Source organism: Salmo salar, chromosome ssa17 (assembly GCF_905237065.1).
Source record: "Salmo salar chromosome ssa17, Ssal_v3.1, whole genome shotgun sequence".
Classification (NCBI taxonomy): domain Eukaryota; kingdom Metazoa; phylum Chordata; class Actinopteri; order Salmoniformes; family Salmonidae; genus Salmo; species Salmo salar.
In genome coordinates, this window is record NC_059458.1 from 17,857,184 (window position 1) to 17,884,394 (window position 27,211).

The window sequence follows — 27,211 nt, forward strand, 5'->3', positions numbered from 1 at the left end:
TACCTCCGCAGTTCAGTACTCCATCCTGCATATATTCTACTGTGCTCCTACTCATGGTCAACACTCTGCTACTAAGTTACCACTTCAGTTCACTATAATACTTATGAAGAGAATAGAATACAATGCCACCAAGTGGTCAACTAATGCCACTGAGTTTACCACTAAAGTTTAATGTAATGCACTCCCAAGTGAATCAAATTCCATCTCCAACCAATTCCAACCGTGGACATGGTCTTAGATTTTTTTTTAAATGCATCTAATTCAATACCAAAGCAACTTCAATCTCTGACAGGGCCATTTGGGAGCAGGCCTACCTATAGTCTTTGAATTAGTTGGATCCCCGTTCCTCATTCTCATTGAGGCCCCTTGTGTCACCGATGGATGATGGAGCATTAGAAATACAGCGGTCTCTAAATCACATTTACTGTTGCTGTTTAATACAAGCTCATTTACTGTTCAACCCCCCCAGTAGGTAATAATAATATCTTGGTGGGTGCTTGTATTTGTCCTATTTCACACATGTACAAATACACATGTGTGAATTGGAAATGTGTTTTCCTCATATCCCACTCTCCCTGAGACAGGGTCTGCCATTATCAACGGTGACCCTGGAGCAATTAGGGTTGAGTGCCATGCTCAAGGGGCCCGTCAACAGATTATTCACCTTTATTCAAACTAGGTTCCTTTCGGTTATTGGCCCAGCGCTTTAACCGCTATGCTACCTGCCACCTAGTCGGTAGTAATGACATGGTAGGTGTGTTAAATCTTCTGAGGCTTGACTTTTCACCAGGGTGGAGGCTGAGGCAGATGGAGAGGCAGAGTAGGAGAGAGTATAGGACTAGTAGGACAGAGACTGTATAGGACTAGTAGGACAGAGACAGTATAGGACACGCAGGACAGAGACAGTATAGGACACGTAGGACAGAGACATTATGGGACCAGTAGGACAGAGACAGTATAGGACAAGTAGGACAGAGACAGTATAGGACACGCAGGACAGAGACAGTATAGGACACGCAGGACAGAGACAGTATAGGACTTCAAATCTGAGCTACAGTAGGTCACCAATAAGGTCTGGGATGATGACTCATCTTTACGAATGGATAACATCGTGGAGGTTGATGACTTGAGATTAAAAACACACATGCGGCTCAAACTCAGTCCTTCCACACTGGGCAATACTGGGTAAGACTTATTAGAGCACATTAGCCCCACTTCTCACCCACAAAGTCAACAGAGACCCAGACACTCACCACCACACTTGATTCCAGGACCTGTCTATGACGCGCCTGTATCAATCGATATTGTATTGACGCTACATGGTACAAAGTAAAACAGTGTCCTCTAAGTGGACAGAATGTGAGCAGAGAGCCAGGAAATATTATATTGCTTCCCCAGCATACTAATTCACCCCTGTCTGGGTGCTGGGAATCTGGGATGCACTGATGAAGACTCCATTCCATAAGGTCAGAGCGGTGTGATCACACATTACCACTGATGGACGGATGCAGCAAATCTCATCCTGGTCTCAGGTCAGCGTGTCGCAGTGTCATTCATGGAATCATCAACGAGACCTGATGTAGAGAATACTGTAGTACTAGTCTGCAGTACTAGTCTGTCCCAGGCTCTTCAATGAGTCTGTTATCTTAACCTTTGACTAAGGAAAATCAACTGGTGTAGAATGTACTATCGTCTGCAGGCAATTTAAATGCACCATATTTGGTTCAAAGAATAAAGGTTCAATTTAAAATCCAAAACATTTTAAAATCGTAAATGTATAATGGTAAGCACAGCAAAAATGGTAGACAATTGTGAACAGTTACTTCATACTCTCAATGTAGATATTAGGATTCAATGTATTCTTATGCAATACAGTTAATTACAAAAAAGTACAAATTGAAATATAAAAGGTAGCCGCTCAGACCTACAGTATGTCTCAGACTGAACACTGACCTGTGTCAACGTTAGACAATTAATAGGGCATAATTATGAACACCTGAAAGCCCACCTTGAATACATGTACTCAACAAAGTCATTGAACTAATCCTTCATTTTGTACACCACAGTATATACAAGTAATGAATGCATACCAGCCATAGTTCTGTTTAAATGTAACGACAACAAATGAATACACAGCATGACCAATTAAAAGGAAAGAATGTGTGACCCGTTGACAGGATTCCTTCTGCAGAATAAATACTATATGACCCGGTGTGATGACATGAACAGGCATTTCCTGGTTTGGCTCCTAGAACCCTGAGGAGTTAGCTGATTGGTGCACCGGTGGTGACAAGTTTGTAATAGGCTCCTTTGAGAGCCATGAGCTGGTCGTGTGGTCCCTGTTCGATGACGAAGCCCCTGGACATAACGGCGATGATGTCAGAGTTCTGGATGGTGGAGAGACGGTGGGCGATGACGATGCAGGTTCGGCCCTCCCTCGCTTTATCCAGCGCCTCTTGCACCGTCTGTAAAGCACGCACGCGTACGCACACACACGCGCACGCACACGCACACACACGCACACAAAGCTTTGAGCTGATTTCACAATCACCCATGACTCACCATGATTACTTGATTACTGCCTCTGCCTCATACAATGGACCTAAGGCTCAGGCAAATTGCATGCTTGCCTTGCCTCGTATCAATTCTAAAGCTATTTGGAATTGAAAGATCTGTATAAATTGAATCTATCCTTATCAGGTTCAGGACTTCTTCTACTGCTTGTGGTGATGACAGGCGGTTGTCATGGAGACATTACCTTCTCGCTCTCCGTGTCCAGGGCTGAAGTGGCTTCGTCCAGTAGCAGGATCTTAGGGTTGCGGATAATCGCCCTGGCGATTGCTATGCGCTGCTTCTGTCCCCGAGAGAGCTGGGAGCCCTGGGAACCCACGTTGGTGTCGTATTTCTAAAGGGAGAAATTAAAACTTTAAAGACTACTGTGTCAGACAAAGGGCTACAGATGCAGGGTATACTGTGACAGAGTTCTTGTGACTAGAAGTTTGGCACAAAAGCTGGACATTTGTATTTGGATCTTAGTGTGCGAGTATCTTTGATAGAAACGAAGATGTTAGAGTAACTTGCCACAACTGATTTAAATGACATATCTAAATCATTGGCGTTTCCTTCCTAATGGTGCTACAAACTTCAGTGGCAATTTTGGGTTGTTTTAAGTTAGTACACTGACAGTGTTGTTTTAAGTTAGTACACTGACAGTGTTGTTTTAAGTTAGTACACTGACAGTGTTGTTTTAAGTTAGTACACTGACAGTGTTGTTTTAAGTTAGTACACTGACCGTGTTGTTTTAATTGAGGATACCCTAGGATAGGGGGCGCCACAGCGCATTTTGAAAAAAATTCGTTACCATTTTCAACGGCCTACTAATCAAACTCAGAAGCTAGGACATGCATATACTTATTATATATGGATAGAAAACACCCTAAAGTTTCTAAAACTGTTTGAATGGTGTCTGTGAGTATAACAGAACTCATATGGCAGTCAAAACCCCGAGACCGATTGAACCAGGAAGTGGAATTCTGAATTGTGGACTCGACTTTCATCTTTCCCTATTAATCACACCGTTAACAATGGTTCAGTGAGCACTTCCTATTGCTTCCACTAGATGTCGCCAGTCTTTTCACAGTGGTTTGAGCCTTATACAGTCGAAACTCAGTGAATGAGACGCATTGGAAATTAGTCACAGGGGATGGGCCATCACCATTATGACGCTGGCGGCCCTGTCTACCCCCACCTTTGGAAACGTTTTAAAACACTCTACAACCGTCCCCGTCAAATCTGATTGGCTCTCTTGGTGTTACAGGCCCTGAAGATTAATGTTTTACAACGTTTGACATGTTTGAACTAACCTAAAGGCGGGAAAATCTCATTTTATCCGAAACTGCAGCCCTGCGCACGTCGGAGAATTTGGAGAGAGCCCTAGGACGCGCTACCAACAGCAGGCTAATGGAAATGAAGGTTGGACTTTTTCGACCGAAAATACATCTGTTGTGGACCTGGGATTCCTGGAAGTGCTTTCTGATGAAGACAACTAAAGGTAGGCGATTATTGACAATATTATACAAGATGAGATGTGACATGCGATTGTTCCAAGATGGCGCCGAGCTCGGTATATTAGCTCATTTTCTGAGTATCGCATCTCCTTTTATCGCAAAGTGTGATTACCCAGTAAAGTTAATTTAAAATCTGGTATGACAGGTGTTCTCAAGAGATATTCATCTATAAATGTTAGATTGACAATATAAATTTAAAAAAATCATTTTCGAATAGTAATTTAGGGAATTGTAGCACTGTTTCCCGGGACGCATTTGAGGGGAAAATAGTTAGTCAACGTCAGACGCCGATGTAAAATGCTGTTTTTATATATAAATATGACCTTTATTGAACAAAAGAATGCATGCATTGTGTAACATGATGTCCTAGGTGTGTCATCTGATGAAGTTTGTAAAAGGTTAGTGCTGCATTTAGCAGTTTTTTGGTTATTTGTGATGCAAGTGGTTGGTCGGAAAATGGCTATGTTGCTGCTTTTTACGATGGACTCATCTAACATAATCTAATGATTTGCTTTTCCTGTAAAACCTTTTTGAAATCGGACGACGTGGGTCGATTCAGGAGAGGTGTATCTATAAAACAAAACAAAAAAATATTAATTTAAAAAATATATATATATATAATTTTTTTTTATGCTAATTGACGATATGATTTTTCGCTGGATTTTGATCCCGCTGACGGGATGAGACGCTGAAGAGGTTGTTAGTACACTGACCGTGTTGTTTTAAGTTAGTACACTGACCGTGTTGTTTTAAGTTAGTACACTGACAGTGTTGTTTTAAGTTAGTACACTGACCGTGTTGTTTTAAGTTTGTACACTGACAGTGTTGTTTTAAGTTAGTACACTTACAGCAGTATTACCTCAGGTAGTGTCATGACAAAGTCGTGGAGCTGGGCTTTCTTGGATGCGGAGATGATGTCATTCATGCTGACTTTGCGCAGGTTGTCTCCATACTTGATGTTGTCTCCGATGCTGCAGTCAAACAGAATGGGCTCCTGGGATACGATGCCGATCTTGGAGCGCAGGTACGAGACGTTGACCTGAGTCGAGTCATGGCCATCAATAATCTGCAATGCAACGTGGAAAATCCAGTCAACTATCCTGTAAACTAATCCAGCTCCCAGGATACCCCCATTGTCTTACAGTCTTTATACCTCTAGAGACATATATGGGGATATTGCGTGCTGCTGAGAGAAACTGAGGACTCACCACTTTGCCCTGGTCGGGGTCATAGAATCTCTCCAGTAGCTGGACGCTGGTGCTCTTCCCACAGCCGCTGCTGCCCACGAAGGCCAGCGTCTGGCCGGGCTTTACCGACACGTTGAGGCCGTTCAGCACCTGGATGTCTGGCCGGGTCGGGTACGTGAACTTACAGTCAATGAACTCTAAGTTCCCTTTGAAATCAGGCTGGACGAGAGAGAGAGAGAGAGGGGGCGTGAGAGAGAGAGAGAGTGAGTGAGTGCGTGTTTGTGTGTGCGTGCGTGCGTGCGTGCGTGGGTGACATGTACCCATTTGTCCCCCTCGTTGCTGTAGACGCTGATCTTTGGCACGCGGTCGAGGAGCTGGAAAAAACGGGCAGCTGAGATCTTGGCTTTGGCATAATCTGGGGTGTAGGAAGAGGCTCGGCCCAGCGCTGTGCCACTGGTCACTATGGCTGAGATCACTCTGAACCAATCACAGAGAGACAATGGGGTTTAGTCAGGTTAATATAAAGGAATAAACAAAGGCGGTGGAAATTTGGTGGAATACATCTTGGACAGTGTGATTTCATGGTCTGTTTATATTGTTGACAGATATGCAGGCAGACAGGCAGACGGACAGGCAGGCAGACAGTTTCTCTCACCTGAAGACCAGGCTGAAGTGGAGGCCCTCCTGGCGCACCAGGTACCCTCCAAACCTGTAGGAGGCACTGTTGGCCATGAAGACGACACACTGGGCGAAGCCGTAGCAGGCGCCGTACACGTTGGCCTTCTGCTTGGCGGCCTGGTACGGAGCCTCCAGGTGAGCCTCGTACATCTCCACAAAGCTCTGTTCCTTCCCCAGCCCAGCGATGGTGCGGATGTTGTTCAGGGCCTCGCCAGAGATCTACATAAAGATACCACAGAGATGTCACAACCACCCACCACTACCACCTTGTAAGTCTAGAACAGGAAGTAGGAACTGTCTACAGTACAGGAACTATACGCATTATCTCTACCACACTGTAAGATAAGCTCTCCAGTGGGTTTACTGTGACGAGGTTTCAGGAAGCGCTCACCTGATGTCTATAACATACATTACAATAGTTACAGGCTGAAATATCTTAGACTATGACACAAGGGAAGTTCTGTGGTAGTGACTTTGCTTGAACGACCCTAACAGAAGCTTTCGAGAACATGTTGATAACGTATTGACATCTAATGTGAGAAGTTAGTGTACAACCTTGCTTCAATGACAATTCACTTCCAGTCACAGTAGCACTATGTGACTCCAGCCTGTGTTACAAACAGCCCTGGCCAGTGAGTCAGTGGAGTACTGTAGCCTACCCGTCCTGCATCCTCCATGGCCTGTTTGTCCTGCTTGGCGAAGCCAGTGAGCATCTTAGCCTGGAAGCCTCCGGACAAAGCCAGGAATGGCAGGAAGCACAGGATGACCAGGCTGAGCTTCCAGCTGAAGTAGAAGGAAATGATGACGGCAACACCAATGTTGGTCAGAGAGTTAACGATCATGCCGATCTGAGAGCCAGTGGCCTAGGAGAGGACGAGGGAGTGGTATCAATCAATTTGGGTTCGGAATAGGTTATTTACCCAGAATGCCAGATGGGTGAGGTTTTCTTTTGAGTCTGCTACATTAGTTCCATAGCACTTAATTAAATCAAGTATTTGAAAGACACTAATACTATTTGGTCTGGGGTCTGGTAACTGCCCTATATGAGGACTGTATGAGGTCCATACTCACCCCTTGGACCTGGGAGGCGTCAGTGGCCAGCCGTGTGGTCAGAGCCCCGGGGCTATTCCTGTGGTCATCGAACCAGCCCACCTCCTGGCCCAACATGGCGTGGAAACCCATCCTCCTCAAGCGCCTTGTCAGCAGCTCCCCAGACTTAGAGAAGGCATAGCCCTGGTGGAGACACCGACACCATCAGATCAGGTTAAGGGAAATGAATGACAAAAACACAGAGAAATAGGCTGCTCTTTTCACAGAGTTTAGAGAAGCAGGAGAAAGGATCCGGTTGATGTGAAGATTAAGAAAGGTGAACATAAAGGATGGGAGGGAGGGAGGGAGGGAGGGAGGGAGGGAGGGAGGGAGGGAGGGAGGGAGGGAGGGAGGGAGGGACATGTACTTGGAGCATCTGGGTGATGAAGGAAGTCACTCCGACCAGCACAAAGAACATGCAGATACCATTGATCTCCCTCCTCTGAGCCTCTGGGTCTGGTATGGAGAATGTCTACAGGAACACACACATACACTGATTAAGCTAATGAACCAATATTTAATGTAGACTGTCTTGGTCAATACTAGACCCCTCCCTCTTACGGCCAGAATCTGACTGAAGAGCAGGGAGTACACTGGGTTGACTCCTCCGTTGACAGCAGCTCCGATGGTTCCAAACAGCATGTAGGGCCACTCAGGGGCATTGTACTTCAGGATCCTGGTCACTGGAGCAGGCTCAACATGCTCCTCCACCTCTTCCTCCTCCACAAAGGCACTCTGGACACATTAAGACATATATATATACACACACGTGTATGGACTATTGATACATGCATTACAAATGCACACATGTAAACTGTAGATTACCTGGAAAGGGTAAGTAGCAAGTAACCCCGTTTAACTCTGTTGATGACTCCCATACCAACCTCATTCACACACACACACACACACACACACACACACACACACACACACACACACACACACACACACACACACACACACACACACACACACACACACACACACACACACACACACACACACACACACACAGACCTTGCCCGCGTCTGCCTGAGATATGAAGGATTCTGCTTCTGGAATGAGGTTGGACAGCTGTGAGCGGGTCCTCTTCCTGATAGAGGCTCTGCACAACAACAGACAAGCACCAAGTCAATGCACTACCGAGATGCAAAATGACACCATCAGTCAGCATTCTGGCACAAAATGTCTGCCGTGCTTCACCCAGATGTGTGTCGGATTCACTGTAACCAGATATGAGTGAGGCCTTGTGAAAAGGATGTGAAGTGCATCATGAGAGATGTAGTGCTACAGTACCTGAGACTGGCCCTGTAACTCCCGGCCCTGGATAAACTCTTCAGCTCTGGCTCGTCGTTGCCCGCCACTGACACAGGCAAAAGGAGGGAGGTTATTATACAAAATGTTATAAGAAATGTTTTGTTAAAAGTGTTCCTGCACATTCATTTCTCTCTTAATACTTTTTATGTTGACAAAAGTGTGTGCAAGTCAACTTTAGAATTTTGGATGGGGATGCATTGATCTCATAGAGACCTACTCTGTCTGGCCTTCTGGTTGAGAGCCTTGTCTCCTTGGCTTTGTAGGGTGACCAGAGTGAAGTAAACACCCTTCCTCTCCAGCAGCTCATCATGCTTGCCCCTCTCCACCGCCCGCCCATGCTCGTAGCCCACGATCACGTCCGCGTTCTTAATGGTGGATAGGCGATGGGCTATGGAGATGGTGGTGCGGCCATTGCTTACCTTATAGGAGATAAACATGAGACCGTTATCCTACCTGGCTACTGTAAATATGATTATTTTCATAATTGTTTTTCTACCATTTGTCACGTACTTAGGTTTGATCATGTTGTATGAAATATGATATACGGAGAGGAGGGAAGGAAAGGGACCATTTCAGTTTATTGGGACAGGAAGCGACCACATTGATTGACGTTGACCATCCTACCAGAGCCATGAGGGCGGCCCCGACTCCAATTAGAGGGCTGGCTGCGATGATGACGAGCATTAACTTCCATCCCTTCACAAAGCCCATCGCAAATTAATTGATCCTAGCAGAGACACTTCCTGGTCTCTTCCTGTTGTGTTTAGGGAATAGGGTGCTATTTGGGATGCAACCACTCACTTTGTCCAGTGCCTCCTGTACCACAGCCTCACTCTCATTGTCCAGAGCGGAGGTGGCCATGTCCAGCAGTAGGATCCGGGGGTTCCTGACCAGGGCCCGGGCGATGGCGATGCGCTGCTTCTGACCGCCACTCATCTGACCTCCGCCCTCTCCCACCAGCGTGTCAAATTTCTGTTGTACCAATCACAAGTCTTTAACTGAAAGGCCATGTGACAGTAGATAGACAGTAGACAGTAGATGTTGAGTCAGTAATGTTGAAAGTTTTTAAGCCTTTGAAGAACACTGGAGACAAAAGTCACAAATAAGTAGTGTGGGTTCCAGATCGGACTATCGTTGTCATGTTAGTGTAACAGTTTTCCTTCCGTCCCTCTCCTCGCCCCTACCTGGGCTTGAACCAGGGACCCTCTGCCCACATCAACAACTGACACCCTCGAAGCATCGTTACCCATCGCTCCATAAAAGCCGCGAAACTACTACTTCAAGGTCTCAGAGCGAGTGACGTCACCGATTGAAGCGCTGTTAGCACTCGCCCCGCTAACTAGCTAGTTATTTCACACCGGTTACACTAGCCCTCAATGTGTAGCACGCTAAATGCTGTCAACCTCACCTGTGGTAGGTCCATGATAAAGTTGTAGGCATTAGCCTCCTTGGTGGCGTGGATGATGTCATCCAGGGTGACTCCAGGGCGACCGTAGCGGATGTTCTCGGCGATGGTTGTGGCGAACAGCACGGGCTCCTGCTCCACGATGCCCATCAACGAACGTAGCCATTGGATGTTCAGGCCTCTGATGTCATGGCCATCCAAGGTCACCTGAGACAAGGCATAAACAAGGAGAAAGATGGAATGGGAGGGAGAAAAATGGGACATTTACAATGTCTCTACACTATTTCCTCTAAAGACTCTCTCAGTGATAGACTTTAGTGGAGGTGCACTTTTGTACTGATAAAAGTATTATTATTTTACTAATGTGTTACATCATGTTAAATATATATCAGGGAAGATAACATACCATGCCCTCCTTGGGGTCGTAGAAGCGTTGGATGAGCTGCACGGCGGTACTCTTCCCAGCTCCACTGGGCCCCACAAAGGCGGTCGTCTCGCCAGAATTCACTGCTACACTCAGCTTGTCCAGAATCTGACACGGCACAAAGTAAATGACAGACTGCATCTTCAAGGAAATATTCCACGATCGCCCTGCGATACAATAATCAGATGCATGTCGTCGTTATAGGAAATATAAAGCCACAGTACCACGACTTCAGGTCTGGAAGGGTAGTGAAAGGTGACGTTATGGAACTCAATGTCCCCTTTGACCTTGTCCAGTTTGTAACCTGCTTCTGAGAGGCAGTCGATGTCCGGCTCCTAGGCACAGTGACACAGCCAGACAAACGGCAGTGTTAACCACCAGGGCTGTTTAAAGTGAGCGTGCACACACAGTAAATGGAATGCTCAATGAAATTCTCCAACAATGTTGAGATTCCCACCCTGTCGATGGTCTCAAAGATGATGGTAGCAGCTCCTCTTCCTGCAGCAAATGCCTCCAGACATGGCGATGCCTGCCCTAAGTTCAGGGCTGCTATCAGCACACCAAAGAAAACCTGCGATGACAGACAAGACAGTGCAGAGGATGAGGTGATCATTATTTTTTAAGCTCTTACTGTTTATTATTCATTCATAAACCAAAGACATTTGATTCACAGTCAGTAGCTGAACTACTTACGGACTCTTAATAAAGTATACCTTTATGGTGTTGGCCGTATGGTTACAAAGTAGTACCTGTAACAGTGTTCCGGGGCTGTACTCCTGTGTGTCCACCACTAGGCTGGATCCATACCAGAAGGCCAGGGCGTAACACAGGAAGATGATAAACCACATGTAGCCTGTGAAAAAGCCCATGATCAGGCCCTTCCTGATGCCCCAACGCTGAGCTGAGATCAGGTTCTTGTCATACCTGGGAGAGAGGGAAAGGGACAGAGGGTTAACCTGTTGGGGATAGGGGGAAGTATTTGCACGGCCGGATAAAAAACGTACCCGATTTAATCTGGTTACTACTCCTGCCCAGTAACTAGAATATGCGTATAATTAGTCGATTTGGATAGAAAACACTCTAAAGTTTCTAAAACTGTTTGAATGGTGTCTGTGAGTATAACAGAACTCATATGGCAGTCAAAATCCTGAGACAAATCCTAACAGGAAGTGGAAATCTGATGTGTGGAATCACTTACAAGCCTTTGACATTGAAACACACAGGGACTTATTAATCATTTAGCACTTCCTAAGGCTTCCACTAGATGTCAACAGTCTTTACAAAGTGGTTTGAGTCTTCTATGGTAGAAACTGACCCAAAGAGAGGCTTGGGAAGTTGGTCACAGGGGGAGGGCCATTACTACTATGACGCGGGCGCCCATGGGAACCCTTTTGTTCTGAAACGTTTAGTAAGACAATGCTATCGTCCGCCTTGAATATTATTGAAGCTCTGGTTGAAAAAGGCCCTAAAGATTTATGTTATACAACGTTTGACATGTTTGAAGAAACGTAAATATTTTTTTTTTGCACATTCGTGACGACAAGTCCCGCGCGCTTCAGTACATTATGAGTAGCCTTCGGAACGCGCTAAAAAGAAGGAACTATTGGGACATAAATTATTAACTTTTCCGAACAAAACTACATTTGTTGTGGACCTGGGATTCCTGGAAATGCCTTCTGATGAAGATAATCAAAGGTAAGGGAATATTTACAATAGTATATTTGATTTTAGATGGTTCCAAGATGGCGCTAACATGTATCGCCTAGCCTATTTTTCTGAGCATACCACGTCGTTTATTGCAAAGTGTGTTTTCCCAGTAAAGTTATTTTTAAATCTGGCAATGAGGTTGCATTCACGAGATGTTAATCTATAATTCTTTGAATGACAATATTAAATTTTACCAATGTTTTCGAATAGTAATTTTGTAAATTGTAGCGCTGATTCACCGGAAGCATTTGAGGGAAAATATTTTCTGAACGTCACGCGCAGATGTAAAATGCTGTTTTTATATATAAATATGAACTTTATCGAACAAAAAATGCATGTATTGTGTAACATGATGTCCTAGGAGTGTCATCTGATGAAGATTGTCAAAGGTTAGTGCTGCATTTAGCTGTGTTAGCAAGCGTCCCACGTTTCCAGACAGGTTAAAGATGCAATCCGGGATCTTAAGCACAAGAAAATCGTAACATATCATACGAAATGGATTCGTAACATATCATACAAATTCCAACAAACAATTGTGATTTTTTTGCAGGATTGGAATTACACAATTGGATGACGTAGTACACAAAAAACAGGGACCCGTTTTGGCTCGTGAGCACTAGTTTCAAAAGTACTTGCTGAAATTATACAAAAGTTCTGGAGCATCACTTTAAACTGGGATAGAGGCCCAGCACTCAATATAATATGTAAAGTGGTGCTACTAGTTGCCCCTTAAGGAGAAAACAATTAATGGAATTAAACAGTATATAGTGAGGTTGATCAAGGTCAAGAATGTCACATTTGGCAGGCGAGTATTGACACTTACAAATTCAGCAAATAACTAAAGGAGAAATTGTTGGGGCAGTTTCTGTCATGTTATTATATTACCTCTCCACTTCCTTTAGCTCTCCTCCGAAAGCAGCCACTGTTCTGATAGAGGTGAGTACCTCGTCGGCCACGGCTCCAGCCTTAGCATAGGCCTGCAGCTCCTGACCTGTCAGCTTGGCCACAAACTAGACGAGAGCAGAGGAGGTAAGTCGATTGGTGCAGTCAGTACATTACACTAACTAACTCCCACCTAAACGGAGCTCAATGAGAATTGACACATAGTAAATTAACAATGTAAATCATAGGCCTAGTCCTAATACTCATAAATGAGCTTTCCTTGTCGCCTTTAACTTTCATTGTCTCCTTTACGAAGTGACCACTAGTAAATTGCTTTCATCTATCCATTCCTAACAGAGTTAAACGGAGAGGAGGGAAGGAAAGGGACCATTTCAGTTTATTGGGACAGGAAGCGACCACATTGATTGACGTTGACCATCCTACCAGAGCCATGAGGGCGGCTCCGACTCCAATTAGAGGGCTGGCTGCGATGATGACGAGCGTTAACTTCCATCCCTTCACAAAGCCCATCGCAAAGCCGCACACGAAGGTGGTGAAGCGCTGGATAAAGATGCTCACTTGATCCGCAATGGCGTCATTGATCTTGTTGATGTCACTGTGAAATAGCGGAGCACACCACAGACAGAGTCATGAGAGTCATTAGCGTTTTTCCAGGTCAGGTCAAGTTCAAGAACAACTACAGATGTATATTCTTAATTTGGGCCAGTTTGCTAAAGCAGAAAACTAATCCTGCAGCAAAAGGAAATGTGAGTTATTATGTGGACCATAATTAATGTACATTTTTGTAGGGATTAATACATGTTTTGTTAGGGCATATAAAGTCTGACATTTCAACACCCAACCAGGGAACAAAATTATTGGATCCGAGCACCTTTATACTTTATAGAACAGCAGAATTTCCCTAACAGTTCTTTCTAAAACTCACATACACCGCAACTTTACATTTCCTGCTGTGCAGGAAAATTCTCAGCAACAAAAGAGTGATCAAATTAAGATCCTACATCTGTACTGGTCCTAAGCATGATAACAAATGCAAAACATTCCCAGAACTTTTTCTATTAAAACCTAACAGGGGAATTTGGTCTGTGTTTTTCTCTTACTCTGACATGCGTGTGTTTAACTCTCCAGTCGAGTTGCAGTCGAACCAGCCAATCTCCATCCTCATCACCTTCCTGAAGTACATCTTTCTGATGATCTGGATCTGTCGCGCTGCAGACGTCACCCACAACGAGATCTAAAAGAGAAATAAGGCATTCAAAGCAATCAAGATCTAGCGCTCTGTCATCAAACTGCTTGGACTCAGTATGTTGATGCAAACTATATACTTACTTGAAGGTATCCTAGCAAGAAAACTGCACATCCAATGGCAACGTAATAGTAGGCAAAATTGGTCATCTCATACTCAATGTCCAGAAGCCTGAAAATGAGTGTCATACAGATGTAGGATCTTAATTTCAGCCAGTTTGCTAAAGCAGGAAAATAAACATGAAGCTGCAGGGAATGTGAATTATTATGTGGATTATAAGTAATTGACATTTTTGTAGGGGTTGATCCATTTTTTTGTAAGGGAAAATCAAGTCTGACATTTCAAAGTGGAATTACAACCATCAGAAGCCTTATTAAACCTTGAATACACTACAGGTTTTACATGTCATGCATCGCAGGGAAGTTTTCCTGCAACAGTGTGATCAAATTAAGTCTACGTCTGTACACTAATTACAAAAGTCAACAGTTTGAGACAACAAGAAGACCCGAACCTTACCCTAAAATACATAAAGAGACCATTTTCCCTGTGTAACCTGCCCATGACAGTAGGCTACTATAGTTGTCAAATAAAATACATCTTTCTATCTTTAATCCTTTATATAGAAATTCCATGTACAGCAATGTCCTACTCTTGTGCGCAGCAACGAATAGGACTTACCCACATGTTAAATTCTTCATCTTATCAGTGTTATTGCTGTCCTGCCAGTCTGTCCATACTGACTGGTTCTTCCACTGTATGGTGTTGTTGATACATTCCTTCCTGGGGTCCAAGAGCTCCTGTAACTCGATGTCGTACTCGATGAAGGTGTCGGTGAGCATCCCGAACACCAGCAGCATGAGAGGCTGAGCGGAACCATGGAGGAAGGCACACACACTTCCCCCCACCATCATCAGGGTCTCCCGGCAAGTGGCGAAACGGAACTGCAAATACACACACACACACACACACCGAACACACACAAACACACACACAACCAACCAATGGGTCAGTCATCACAACAGGTGTTCTGATAATCTGACCTACCATCTCAGAATGTACTACCTGGACAAAATATGCATGCTTTAACCACTGTAACCATGTAGATTTTAATATCGTCATTGCCACAACAAAGGCATCCCATGGGAACCTGCCTGTGTGTGATGAGTCTGGCCCATGATGCTCCATTCTCATATTGTACCTACCATTCTTGTACCCATTTCTGAAGATTTCCAGTCCAGTTATGGTTTAAAGTTCTTACGTACAAGAGTTATGAAACAGCTCTCCCACACATGAGATAAAATAAAAACGTCTTCATGTGACCTTCACACGACACTACTCAACCGCACAGTGAATTCACTGAAGGAAGCATAGAGTTAGACACTGTTTTGTTTAACCTCTATGAAAATAAATGCAAATAAAATACTTTACCAGCTGAAAGAAGCCAATCCTGATAGCAGCTTCATTCTTCTTGTTTGGAGACCTGGGACAATCACAGAGAAATTAGTCAAAGCCTAAAGGACATGAGGGGGAATAATGTAAGGGGAGAAGAGGGACTTACTTTGTGTCCTGTTTCATGTTCCCCATCATCCTGCAGCGGAGAAAAAAATAACATACTATTAAATGTGACCTTGTTTTTATGTGTCACAATTCTGAGAAGCATGATAAGAAATGGGCTCCCGAGTGGCGCAATGCTCTAAGGCACTGCATCTCAGTGCTAGAGGCGTCACTACAGACCCTGGTTTGAATCCAGGCTGTATCACAACCGGCTGTGATTGGGAGTCTCATAGGGCAGCGCACAATTGTCCTGGTTTGGCCAGGGTAGGCCGTCATTGTAAATAAGAATTTGTTCTTAACTGACTTGCCTGGTTAAATTAAGGTTAAATAAAAAATTCCAGAAACTTATTTTGTTTAATTTATCAATTTTACCAAAAAAAACACAAATCACACAGAATATAAGTCATGACAACTGTTTGTTTTTTTTATCTGAGGAAGATGCACTTACATGTATGCATCATTAGGTTCTGTAATAAAGAGATGATAAAGAGATATTACACTTTTCTAAAGAATTATTCATGTCAGGAAAATAACATCAAAATCATGCATTGAACATAATCACATTCATGCAGGTGTACCTTCATCATCAAAACCATTGTTTTCTTCTCCCAGCTTTTTGATGCTGTGTAACTTCACTGATCCACCAGGCATCCTGGACTGTCTACAATACATTTATAAGAGGAAAAATATATAATAAAAATGAATTACAAAGCCAAAATACATCCCGATTGAAATGTATTGTATTATCACTGAGATACCAACCAAGTTGCTGTTTCCCAAATCCAATAAAAAAACGACGTATCTCCTCTTTACACTAGTCGATCCAACTGTACTGTACACTAATGGGCTCCAGTCCGTACTAAGACGTGCTGCCGAGTCCACCTGACAGCCTGGTGCCACCACTGTCTGTCTGTAGAGACGGCAGGTGGTCACTGACAGTGGGAAAAGAATAGACCGATAGGGTGACTGTGGGCTGGAAGAGGCTGAGGCCCTCTGCACCACATACTTATTGGACACACAAGCCAGGTTCACGCTGGAACTTGAGGTCATACAATCGTGTTTAGAGGTAAGTGTCCTGTCGGTTCGTACTGCCCAAGGGGCCGATGACCCAGCTATGCAAAGAGTAGGAGAGAGCATGGTACAAAAAACAATCCAGGCCCTTTACTACATAGCTCTCCTTGCAATGAAAAGGAATCAGGTAAAATCATTTGCATATCAGGGTTTTACACTTGCAATTACACTCATGGTGATATGGGTTTTTCTTACATTCGACCATAAATTAGGGCTAAATGGATGTTATGAGAACGTCAGATAATCATTTTCAAGAATACATAACAAGTAATGATATTAAGCCACAATCACCATCACAATCTGAGGTATGCCTACTTTTGTTGTTGAAGAACTGTTCTAGCATTTTTTTTTTAAGTACATTTACATTTTAGTGATTTGGCAGAAGCTCTTATCCAGAGCGACTTACAGTAGTGAATGCATACATTTAAAAAAAATAATAATAATAATTGTACTGGTCCCCTGTGGGAATCAAACCCACAACCCTGGTGTTGCAAACACTGTGCTCTACAAACTGAGCTACACGGGACTGTGATCAAAGACCATGGCAAAATCTATAAGACATCCATCGATGATTAGGCTCAGCGTTACACATTCATCATATCACATTGATGACTTCTTAAGATATTACAGTTTATCGACCCTTCTGCATGTGAACACAAACTGTGTGTGAAAACAGGATACTTTCCAAGAGTTAAAGCTAAGTCAAACACCTTCCAGGTCATCACCCTCAGGGTTGCTGTCCTCTTCAGTCCTAAACAAGCCAATATGATCTGTCTGAAATGATGGTCATACATTTCTGTTTCATTTGCATTTTAGCAGTCTTGTCATAACAGGTTTTCTCCTAACTGGGATGTTTTACCTTAACACTGTTGCTTTTACTTGCTTTCATGGGGTTGGGAAGCCATTACAAACAAGCACCAGCACTTCTAATTTGAGACCACAACCTTATTCCATGAGTAGTACTTTAACTCAAACCAATTTTCCTTTTTGTTTGTGAACTGCAACAGTAAATGGTATGTTTTCTCTCACCATTGGGAAGCAGGTGAATAGGCCTGTGACACAGTGCTTGTGAAGGCTACTGACACGTGAGGAAAAGGTTCTGGAAACATGCTTCTGAAACATGCCCAAATAAGTGAACAGTTTGTTACGTAATGATTACCTCCTAAAGGAAGAAGTGTAGCCCATTATAGCAACATTATGATAATTCACATTGCAGACCATTACAGGCCACTGCACGCATTGTTCCTGATCTGTTGTAAACTATGACTATTCAAATGGATTGGCAGATAGCCATGTTTACTGACTACTAACACAGCTTGCCTAGATCAGGCCTATGTCTATATTAGTTCATCAATTAATGTAGCATAATCTGTCAATTAAAAACATAATACAAAATTAACTTAGAGTGGTAGCTACGGTGATAGATAATTAACTAACACAGATTTGATTGTGGTCAATGAATGTACAGATCTTAATTTGATCACCCTGTTGCAGGAGAACTTTCCTGCAATGCAGGAAATGTAAAACTCGTAGTGTATTTTAGGTTTAAAAAGGCTTCTGAAGTTTGTAATTTCCACTTTGAAATTTCAGACTTGATTTTCCCATACGAAAAATGTATCAAGCCCTACACAAATGTACATTAATTATAATCCACATAAAAATGAACATTTCCTGTTGCTGCAGGATACTTTTCCTGCTATAGCAAACAGGCTCAAATTAAGAACCTACATCTGTAGGATGAGCAGAAATTATTTATATTATTGATCATGCCCATTTTCAATAGCCTACAACTATTTGCCACCATCTAGTGATCATTGTAATACAAGGCATGACCTTGAGTTAGTATTGAGTTGAACTATAACTGAACCAAAATATATATGCAACATGCAAGAGATTTTACTGACTTACAGTTCATATAAGGAAATCAGTCAATTGAAATGAATTCATTAGGCCCAACTCTCTGGATTTCACATGACTGGGCAGGGGAGCAGCCATGGGAGGGCCTGGGAGGGCATAGGCCTCCCCACTTGGGAGCCAGGCCCAGCCAATCAGAATTAGTTTTTCCCCACAAAAGGGCTTTATTATAGACAGAAACTCAACTCAATTTCATCAGCTGTCCGGGTGGCTGGTCTCAGACAATCCCGCAGGTGAAGAAGCCGGATGTGGAGGTCCTGGGCTGGCGTGGTTAAACATGTTCTGCAGTTGTGAGGCCGGTTGGACGTACTGCCAAATTCTCTAAAATGACGTCAGAGGCAGCTTATGGTAGAGAAACTAACATTCAATTATCTGGCAACAGCTCTGGTGGACATTCCTGCAGTCAGCATGCCAATTGCACGCTTCCTCAAAACTTGCGTTGTGTCACAAAACTGCACATTTTAGAGTGGCCTTTTATTGTCCCCAGCACAAGGTGCGCCTGTGTAATGATTATGCCGTTTAATCAGCTTTTTGACATGACACACCTGTCAGGGGGATGGATTATCTTGGCAAAGGAGAAATGCTCACTAATAGGGATGAAAACAAATTTATGAACCACATTTGAGATAAATAAGCTTTCTGTATGTATGGAAAATTTCTGGGATATTTTATTTCAACTCAGGAAACATAGGACCCAGGGGCGGAAATCCCGGGGGGGACGGGGGACACACGACCCCCCCATCCTGGGAAAAATATGATTTGTCCCCCCCAATATATCACTGAAACATAACTATGTAATTTAAATAATATTAATAATACGCAATGAAAGCAATTGTGCTGATTATAGACACTTAATAGCGCGTTTTTAAGTTTCAAAAGATTGCGACCCCCCCACCCTTTGCCTCACAATGGTTTGATCCACTGCCAGTTCCTTAGCTTGCTAGGTAACAGAGAGGTCGTATCTACTGTCTGAAAGGCACTCAATGCACGTAACTGATGTGAGGTTAATCCAGTCAATCGTGCACACACACTAGCTGAATATGCAGAGCTAGCGCGCAAATATTAACTATTGAGCTAGCTAGTACCTATTCCATTTATGTGGCGTCGTCAAAGATGGAATCTTTGCTATCGTCAATTTATTCCAAGATCAGCATGCAGATGATGTAAGTTAGTGCTTCAAAGTCCCTGTGATAAGGTTAGCGATAAACTGAAATCCAAACTGAACAGAACTACACTCTCTTTTACCATTGTCTTAAATATATTTAATGGTCTCATTGCAAAAGCTAAATTGTCGCAAGGGAACTTTTATTTATTTATTTTAGTTCACCTTTATTTAACCCGGGTAGCAAAGATTATAGCAAACACCACTGAAACTGAATTGGTGCTCGCTAGCTTTGCAAATTCAGCTATTGTTGGAGGCCAGCCAATATGAAACAAACTATTAAAATTACAAAAGGTTGCAGCATATGTTGTGTAAATGGTGAACTCATACAGCTGTCAACTCTTGTCATTTTCATCCGTTTCACATTTGATAGCTACCTTTTAGATCGAAGCCCAAATAGAATGATTGAAGATGATAGAAGCCCATCTCCTACTGTAAATAACCTACACACTGTGTGTGTAGCCAGCCAGCCAGCCAGGTAGAAAAATGGCAGAAAAATAAAAGATGGACATCAGACTATTTTTCAATACACCAAAACACATAGTAAGAACCCTAGTAGCCTAATATCTCAAAGACTAGTTGATAAAATGTTCATAAGAAAGAAATGAAATTCTAATGGAAATGTTTCACAATGATGTCATTAGGCAGAGCAGGCAACAGATGGCACACAGACAGCAGAGTTGGGGACAGATGTGCAGGGACAGACTGGCAGAGACAGGGAGTCTCAGGTAAGTTTGTTGAGTCTTTGTTTGGCAACATTATGAAAGGTTCTCAATTTTTTTGACTTGTAAAATAGGAACATAATTGGAAAATGCCATGGATACCCCCACTCTCAACTTAAACTGGTGACTGAACTAAGATTTGTTAAAGGCAATGGTATTGCTGTTGTGATTAGTTGTGTAGTTTTGGGTACCGGTAGTTAGGAGTACGGCAAACACCTTATTTCTTTGGTTCCTCAATATACATCTACCATATTAAACGTAGGCTATGTGTTACAGCACTACTTTTGGTGTCCCCCTCAGGAATTGCTCTTGAGAAAATTTCATGTAATTGTCCCCTCCAAAGTTGATATCAGATTTTCGCCCCTGATAGGACCAACACTTTACATGTTGCGTTTAGATTTTTGTTCAATTTATTTGACATGATAATCCATGACAACCATATTTTAAAATGTAAAACACATTTTCGGTAAAAATCATATTTTTTATAATTATATCAGGATTTAATATGCAATTTAGTATGTTGGCCTAAATTCATTTTTTTTCTTCATCTATTAGACATCAATGAATTATGGATGAAAGAATACTTTAATAATCCTTCCATGTTGAAGTCAAGAGTATGTTAAGTAGTTTCATGTTCCTACCAAACGATATCTAATCAAATCATTTTGGACCTTGTTAACTCTAATGACATAACTTGGCTCCGATTGGCCAGTGCTAGACATGTGACGTCCTTGGGCCGAGTTTGGTCTTGAGTAGTTTCTGAAAACTGTTACTTTGTTGCGCTGGTAAGGAACATCTCCAACAGGTACGACTTCAATATTCCACCAGACTGTAATCTTCTGAACATGCAAAAGTTGAGGATAGGCTATCTATCACAATCTATCATAATTGATCGAACAAATGTTTATTATTATGTAATGTGCAGGGCTTTCAATTCTGTCATGCGCCCTGACTTTCCATATTGTGTTATTTGAAACATCGAGAGCTTGCATTTAACATGAGATTCACATTACATTCAAATGGGAATGTAGGAGTGTTGCACATATTTCATCCAGTTTATTTCAACCACATTTTTAATAGTATTTGTTAGTTGTGGTTTAAAGGACCTTTGGCAAGATATTGGCTCATTTTGCAGTTGATTATTTACAGAGAAATTACACCAGATAGCCTACAGCGCACTTTGAAACCGCTGCAGGAAATCAACCCCTGCCAAAATCCCCCCCCCCCCCCCCTCTCTAATTTCCTTAATTTTGTGGCTAGAGTCAAATACTTTCAATGGCACACATCAGTCGAATACTTTCTATAGAACAAACTTCACGTCAAGATAGGCAACTGAAATTAAGAATTCATGTATCTGTGTTATATTAAACATAGACGGAGTCAAATGTTGTGCAAGCAATAAACATTCCAAGGCGGTATCTTGCCGGGGGCGTCGGTCGGGGGGGGGTCGATCAGGACACCATACAAGCAAGCTAGCTATACACTTGAAACAAATAGCCAAAATTAAAACTGCAGACAAAAATGCTTTCTGCTATTAAGATCAGTGAAACGTAGGCTAAACTGACAACGGAGTGAAGAGCAGAAATCTTAACTAGCAAGCAAGTCGCAGCAATGAAGAACGGGGGGATTCTGGCAGAGGGGAGATTTTAGGCACAACACCGGCATTAATAACGGTTGATCCTTGCTCTGTTCAATCCTGTCTCTGTCATTCCATGCGCTTCAATGAACTCTCCCTGAATGTGGTTGATCTTCAAAATATTTTCCTGATTATCTTATAGCTACGATAATGTTATTACTATAAGCTACTGTTATAAGATGCATATTAGTGATGAACTGTAAAAGGCAGATGCTATCATCCCACTTGATTTATGTCTAACCTCATATTGTGTAATGTGCGTATTTCTGTAACTTCCCGTGATGACCCTGACACTTTGGTATACTGAGGAATGGGGGGTGGAGCTGGGTAGATGTGACTGGGGCTGTGGCGGTCACGACATTTCGTCAGCCAGTGATTGTTAAGCAAATAACTATTGGTCTCACAGTAATAGACCATTAATTAAAAATAAACACATTTAGCACCTCCTGGCTTCCATACATTTTAAAAAGCCTAATAAAGCCATGCAATTTAGACAGTGGTGGAAAAAGTACCCAATTGTCATACTTGAGTAAAAGTAAAGATACCTTAATAGAAAATGACCCAATGTAACGGCCGTCTGAAAGAGTAGACCAAGGCGCAGCGTGGATAGTGCTCATCATGTATTTATTTCTGGTGAACACTTAAACAAAATAACAAAAACGACAGCCAAACAGTTCTGTCAGGTAATACTCACGAAACAGAAAATAACCACCCACAAAACCCAAAGGAAAACAGGCTACCTAAGTATGGCTCCCAATCAGCGACAACAATGTACAGCTGTCCCTGATTGAGAGCCATACCAGGCCAAAACAAAGAAATTACAAAAACTTAGAAAAAAGGACACAGAATACCCACCCTAGTTACACCCTGGCCTAACCAAAATAGAGAATAAAACCCTCTCTATGGCCAGGGCGTGACAGTACCACCCCCCCCCCCTAAAGGTGCGGACTCCGGCCGCAAAACCTAAACCTCTAGGGAAGGTTCCGGGTGGGCATCTATCCGCGGTGGCGGCTCAGCGGCGGGACGCAGACCCCGCTCCACCACTGGCTCACCCCACTTTGGTGGCGCCTCTAGAGCAGGGTCCCTCGCCGCAGGCCCCGGACTGGCGGGAGACTCTGGCTGCGCCGGACAGGCGGGCGGCTCTGGCAGCGCCGGACAGGCGGGCGGCTCTGGCTGCTCCGGAATGGCGGGCGGCTCTGGCGGCTCCGGACTCGCGGGCGGCTCCGGACTCGCGGGCGGCTCCGGACTCGCGGGCGGCTCCGGACTCGCGGGCGGCTCCGGACTCGCGGGCGGCTCTGGACTGGCGGGACTTGCAGGAGGCCTGGCTCTGGGCGCAGACACAGGATTCACCAGGCTGGGGAGACATGCAGGAGGTCAGGCTCTTGGAGCAGGCACAGGACCCACCAGGCTAGGGAGACATGCAGGAGGCCTGGCTCTGGGAGCAGGCACACGACGCACCAGGCTGGGGAGACATGCAGGAGGCCTGGCTCTGGGAGCAGGCACAGGACTCACCAGACTGGGGAGACATGCAGGAGGCCTGGCTCTGGGAGCAGGGACAGGACGCACCAGGCTGGGGAGACTTGCAGGAGGCCTGGCTCTGGGAGCAGGCACAGGACTCACCGGGCTGGGGAGACATGCAGGAGGCATGGCTCTGGGAGCAGGCACAGGATAGACCGGGTCCTGGAGACGCACTGGAGGTCTGGAGCGCACGGCCTGCACAACCCGTCCTGGCTCGATGCCCACTCTAGCATGGCACTTGCAGGGGGCTGGAATGTAGCGCACCGGGCTATGAGTGCGCACTGGAGACACCGTGCGCTCTACCGCATAACACAGTGCCTGACCAGTACCACGCCGCTTCCGGTAAGCACGGGGAGTTGGCTCAGGTCTAACGCCTGACTCCGCCAATCTCCCCGTGTGCCCCCCCCCCCCCAATTAATTTTGGGGGGCTGCCTCTTCACCTCCACCTGCTTCCCCGGCAGGTTGTTGCAATGGTCCAATAGCTGTTCCCAAGTCCAGTCTATTCTTCCCTCCAATACCTCCAGCGACCAGGATGCCATCACCTCCCGAGCACGCTGCTTTATCCACTCCTGGTGCTGCTCCCTTCCACGCTGCTTGGTCCGTTTGTGGTGGGTGGTTCTGTAACGGCCGTCTGAAAGAGTAGACCAAGGCACAGCGTGGATAGTGCTCATCATGTATTTATTTCTGGTGAACACTTAAACAAAATAACAAAAACGACAGCCAAACAGTTCTGTCAGGTAATACTCACGAAACAGAAAATAACCACCCACAAAACCCAAAGGAAAACAGGCTACCTAAGTATGGCTCCCAATCAGCAACAACAATGTACAGCTGTCCCTGATTGAGAGCCATACCAGGCCAAAACAAAGAAATACAAAAACAGAAAAAAGGACGTAGAATGCCCACCCTAGTCACACCCTGGCCTAACCAAAATAGAGAATAAAACCCTCTCTATGGCCAGGGCGTGACACCCAAGTAAAAGTGAAAGTCACCCAGTAAAATCCTACTTGAGTAAAAGTAGACTTAAATATACTTAACAAAGAAATAGGTACTCCTATATGGTTAATTTAGTTAGTAATGTAACTTTAGTTGTTCTACAAATGTTGGTCTATTTGTTTAGATTTTTAATACATTGTAAGGTTGCATGATGAGACTCTAATGATGATTTGAAAAAAGTCACTTAAAAGGCATGAGCTCTGCTTAGCTTTTTACGCAGGCTGTACACACTCCAATAGTAACTCATTCCCAAATATGACAAGCACTTGATAATGCCTCGAATTTCACAGCGGCATCCCCTTTGTGACTGTAATGCACCCTAAAAAAATCCAAGCCTTTTGCGGCCCAGAGTGCTGCGTTGTGCCCTTCTCCCTGAGTGTGCTGCGCAATCTACACGGCTCTCCGTCACATCTTTCTCACGTCTTTCTCACAGGCTACAAGTTAAACAGACCCATCGGGGACGAAACTGCGTGCATCCTTATCCAATTCCGAGGTGCATATTGAAGATATTGGAAGAACTGTCCACATTTACTTTTCATCAGCCAACAAGATGAGTAGGCCTAACGAACAGCAAAATCACTAGCCTATGTCTACTATCCCCCCACAGTACAAAAGTCGACTATTCAATTCTGTGCGAGAAATAAATATTCAAAACATAGTCGGACAGTTGTGGGATGCGATAGATCCCAAATGAATATAACCACTAGCATCTAAAAACCTGTTTTATGCAATGTGGCTGATACAACAGATCAGAACATTTAGCTTAAAATATTGATAAACTAGAGATGACTTATTAAAAGGCTGTTTGTCTCATCCAGTCCTAGACATGTTCCTGTACCTCCTTGGGCTGGTGGTGTTTTACTACCTGTACCGCTGGTTCCGGGAGATCCCCAGAGTCCCAGACAAAGGAGACAAATATGTCTACATCACGGGGTGTGACTCTGGTTTCGGCAACCTACTGGCCAGACATCTGGACGAGCTGGGTTTCTGTGTGATCGCATCCTGCTTCACAGAGAAGGGAGAGGAAGATTTGAGGAAGGCCTGTTCAGACAGATTCACCACCCTCCACCTGGACGTCAAAAAGAACGAGAGCGTCGACAAAGCAGCTGCTTTGATTAAAGACAAAGTTGGGGCTAGGGGTGAGTGTCAGTGTTTATATTGAAAAGCAAACAGTCCTATCATCATCATTTGTTTCAACCAGTCAAATTATGCAATATTACCAGTTCAGTTGACATTCATGTTAGTGCCGGTATCTTTGTCCTTATGTCCCCTTCTTACCAAACACCTGTGAAATAATGGCTGTTCAAAGAACTACCTAATGACCTGTCACCTTCTAGGCCTGTGGGCTGTGGTGAACAACGCAGGTGTGGCCATCCCCTCGGCCCCCTGTGATTGGCTGACCATTGATGACTACAAGTCCATGCTGGACGTGAATCTGAATGGGGTCATCGCAGTCACCCTGAGTGTGCTGCCCCTCATCAAGAAGGCCAGGGGTCGCGTGGTCAACGTAGCCAGTGTGTTCGGCAGGATCAGTCCAGTCGGAGGACCTTACACCGTGTCTAAGTATGGAGTGGAGGCCTTCAATGACAGTCTCAGGTGAAACAACACAACAACACATTATCCTATCCATGCCATATTTTTTATCTGTGTTTTTTTTAAATATATATACATACATTCAGTAATCTAGCAATGGTGAACCATAAGCAATACAACTTTGACTGTTTGACTTGATGAAACAATCTGTAACATATCAGAAGTAAATTTGTAAACAGAAGTTTTGTTACCTTGTTTTTCAGGAGAAACATGGCACCTTTCGGAGTCAAAGTCCTCTGCATTGAGCCAGGATTTTTCAAGACCACCGTGACTGACTCGGTAGTCCTGGGGAAAAGCATCAAGCAGCTGTGGGAGAAGATGCCACAACAAGTCAGAGATGATTATGGACCTGATTATTTGGACAAGGGTAAATATTAAAGTTTTATTTTCCTACATTCTGGAATGTATTAACTTACACAAATGTTTTATTTATCCTATGCAAAATGTGGCCATTTTTTAAATTCTGTCTGCCCACTGTGACATCCAGTCTTTCAAAGGATTTGATCTATTCAGAAAGCATTATTCACCCCTATATTCTAGTGAAAGTGGCCATCCTGAATAGCTAAAGACAAACATGTAACATGGTTCCTAACCTTCCCTGTCCCTTCTAGTGGACGTGATGATGAGGGAGAAGCTTGCCAAGATGTCTGACACCGACTTAATGAAGGTGGTGAGCTGTATGGAGCATGCTATCTCTGCCGTCCGTCCTCGCACCCGCTACTCACCAGGGTGGGACGCCAAGCTCTTCTGGATCCCCATGTCCTACATGCCAACCGGGTTTGCCGACTGGCTACTGCTCAAGGAAGCCATCCTACCAGCCAAGGCTGTCAACTAAGGCTGACGTAAGATTGTCAGTGTTTATGCTGTCAGAACAAATATTTGATTGTGCTGTGCTACTGCTTGTCTATAATGAATATAACACTTTTGTACCCTACGGTCTGCAGGCCGAAATACAGTATGATGTAAGCTTTGCTACAGTTTAACCTCTGACTTGTAACAAAAAATAAAAGCCATAGTTGCTA

At 43.9% G+C, this 27,211-nt stretch overlaps 2 protein-coding genes across 5 annotated transcripts; one reads left to right on the top strand and one right to left on the bottom strand.

Moving 5' to 3' along the window:
- Positions 1 to 1,743: 1,743 nt before the first annotated feature.
- On the bottom strand, positions 1,744 to 22,322 carry LOC106575306 (bile salt export pump). 2 transcript variants are annotated; one of them, XM_014151760.2, is made up of 29 exons: positions 22,038 to 22,322; positions 16,156 to 16,238; positions 16,026 to 16,044; positions 15,582 to 15,611; positions 15,452 to 15,503; positions 14,702 to 14,964; positions 14,107 to 14,194; positions 13,878 to 14,011; positions 13,201 to 13,372; positions 12,760 to 12,884; positions 10,917 to 11,091; positions 10,625 to 10,738; positions 10,392 to 10,502; positions 10,150 to 10,275; positions 9,747 to 9,950; positions 9,140 to 9,310; positions 8,556 to 8,757; positions 8,318 to 8,384; positions 8,039 to 8,126; positions 7,583 to 7,756; positions 7,389 to 7,493; positions 7,004 to 7,165; positions 6,592 to 6,795; positions 5,910 to 6,151; positions 5,575 to 5,731; positions 5,276 to 5,473; positions 4,927 to 5,133; positions 2,759 to 2,905; positions 1,744 to 2,465 (listed from the first exon to the last, which is right to left on the bottom strand). In XM_014151760.2, the coding sequence occupies exons 1-29, from the start codon at positions 22,109 to 22,111 to the stop codon at positions 2,265 to 2,267; spliced, it is 4,095 nt and encodes a 1,364-aa protein (XP_014007235.1). In that variant the 5' UTR covers positions 22,112 to 22,322; the 3' UTR covers positions 1,744 to 2,264. The 2 variants fall into 2 exon arrangements, with proteins under 2 accessions (XP_014007235.1, XP_014007236.1); XM_014151761.2 differs by lacking the exon at positions 22,038 to 22,322 and adding an exon at positions 16,340 to 16,628.
- On the top strand, positions 21,106 to 27,211 carry LOC106575307 (retinol dehydrogenase 7). 3 transcript variants are annotated; one of them, XM_014151762.2, is made up of 5 exons: positions 21,106 to 21,251; positions 25,415 to 25,735; positions 25,934 to 26,192; positions 26,393 to 26,556; positions 26,801 to 27,211. In XM_014151762.2, exons 2-5 carry the CDS (start codon positions 25,423 to 25,425, stop codon positions 27,022 to 27,024), a joined length of 960 nt encoding a protein of 319 aa, XP_014007237.1. In that variant the 5' UTR covers positions 21,106 to 21,251; positions 25,415 to 25,422; the 3' UTR covers positions 27,025 to 27,211. The 3 variants fall into 3 exon arrangements, with proteins under 3 accessions (XP_014007237.1, XP_045554864.1, XP_045554863.1); XM_045698908.1 differs by lacking the exon at positions 21,106 to 21,251 and adding an exon at positions 25,030 to 25,089; XM_045698907.1 differs by lacking the exon at positions 21,106 to 21,251 and adding an exon at positions 25,131 to 25,150.

Excerpts from the sequence above, each read along its gene's own strand:
- LOC106575306 (XM_014151760.2), bottom strand. The coding sequence starts at position 22,111 with ATGCCGGTGTTGTGCCTAAAATCTCCCCTCTGCCAGAATCCCCCCGTT. Across the intron at positions 15,504-15,581 it reads AACATGAAACAGGACACAAA|GTCTCCAAACAAGAAGAATG; the intron begins GTAAGTCCCTCT and ends TGATTGTCCCAG. Across the intron at positions 14,195-14,701 it reads ATGAAGAATTTAACATGTGG|GCTTCTGGACATTGAGTATG; the intron begins GTAAGTCCTATT and ends ACTCATTTTCAG.
- LOC106575307 (XM_045698907.1), top strand. Across the intron at positions 26,193-26,392 it reads GCCTTCAATGACAGTCTCAG|GAGAAACATGGCACCTTTCG; the intron begins GTGAAACAACAC and ends CTTGTTTTTCAG. Across the intron at positions 26,557-26,800 it reads ACCTGATTATTTGGACAAGG|TGGACGTGATGATGAGGGAG; the intron begins GTAAATATTAAA and ends TGTCCCTTCTAG.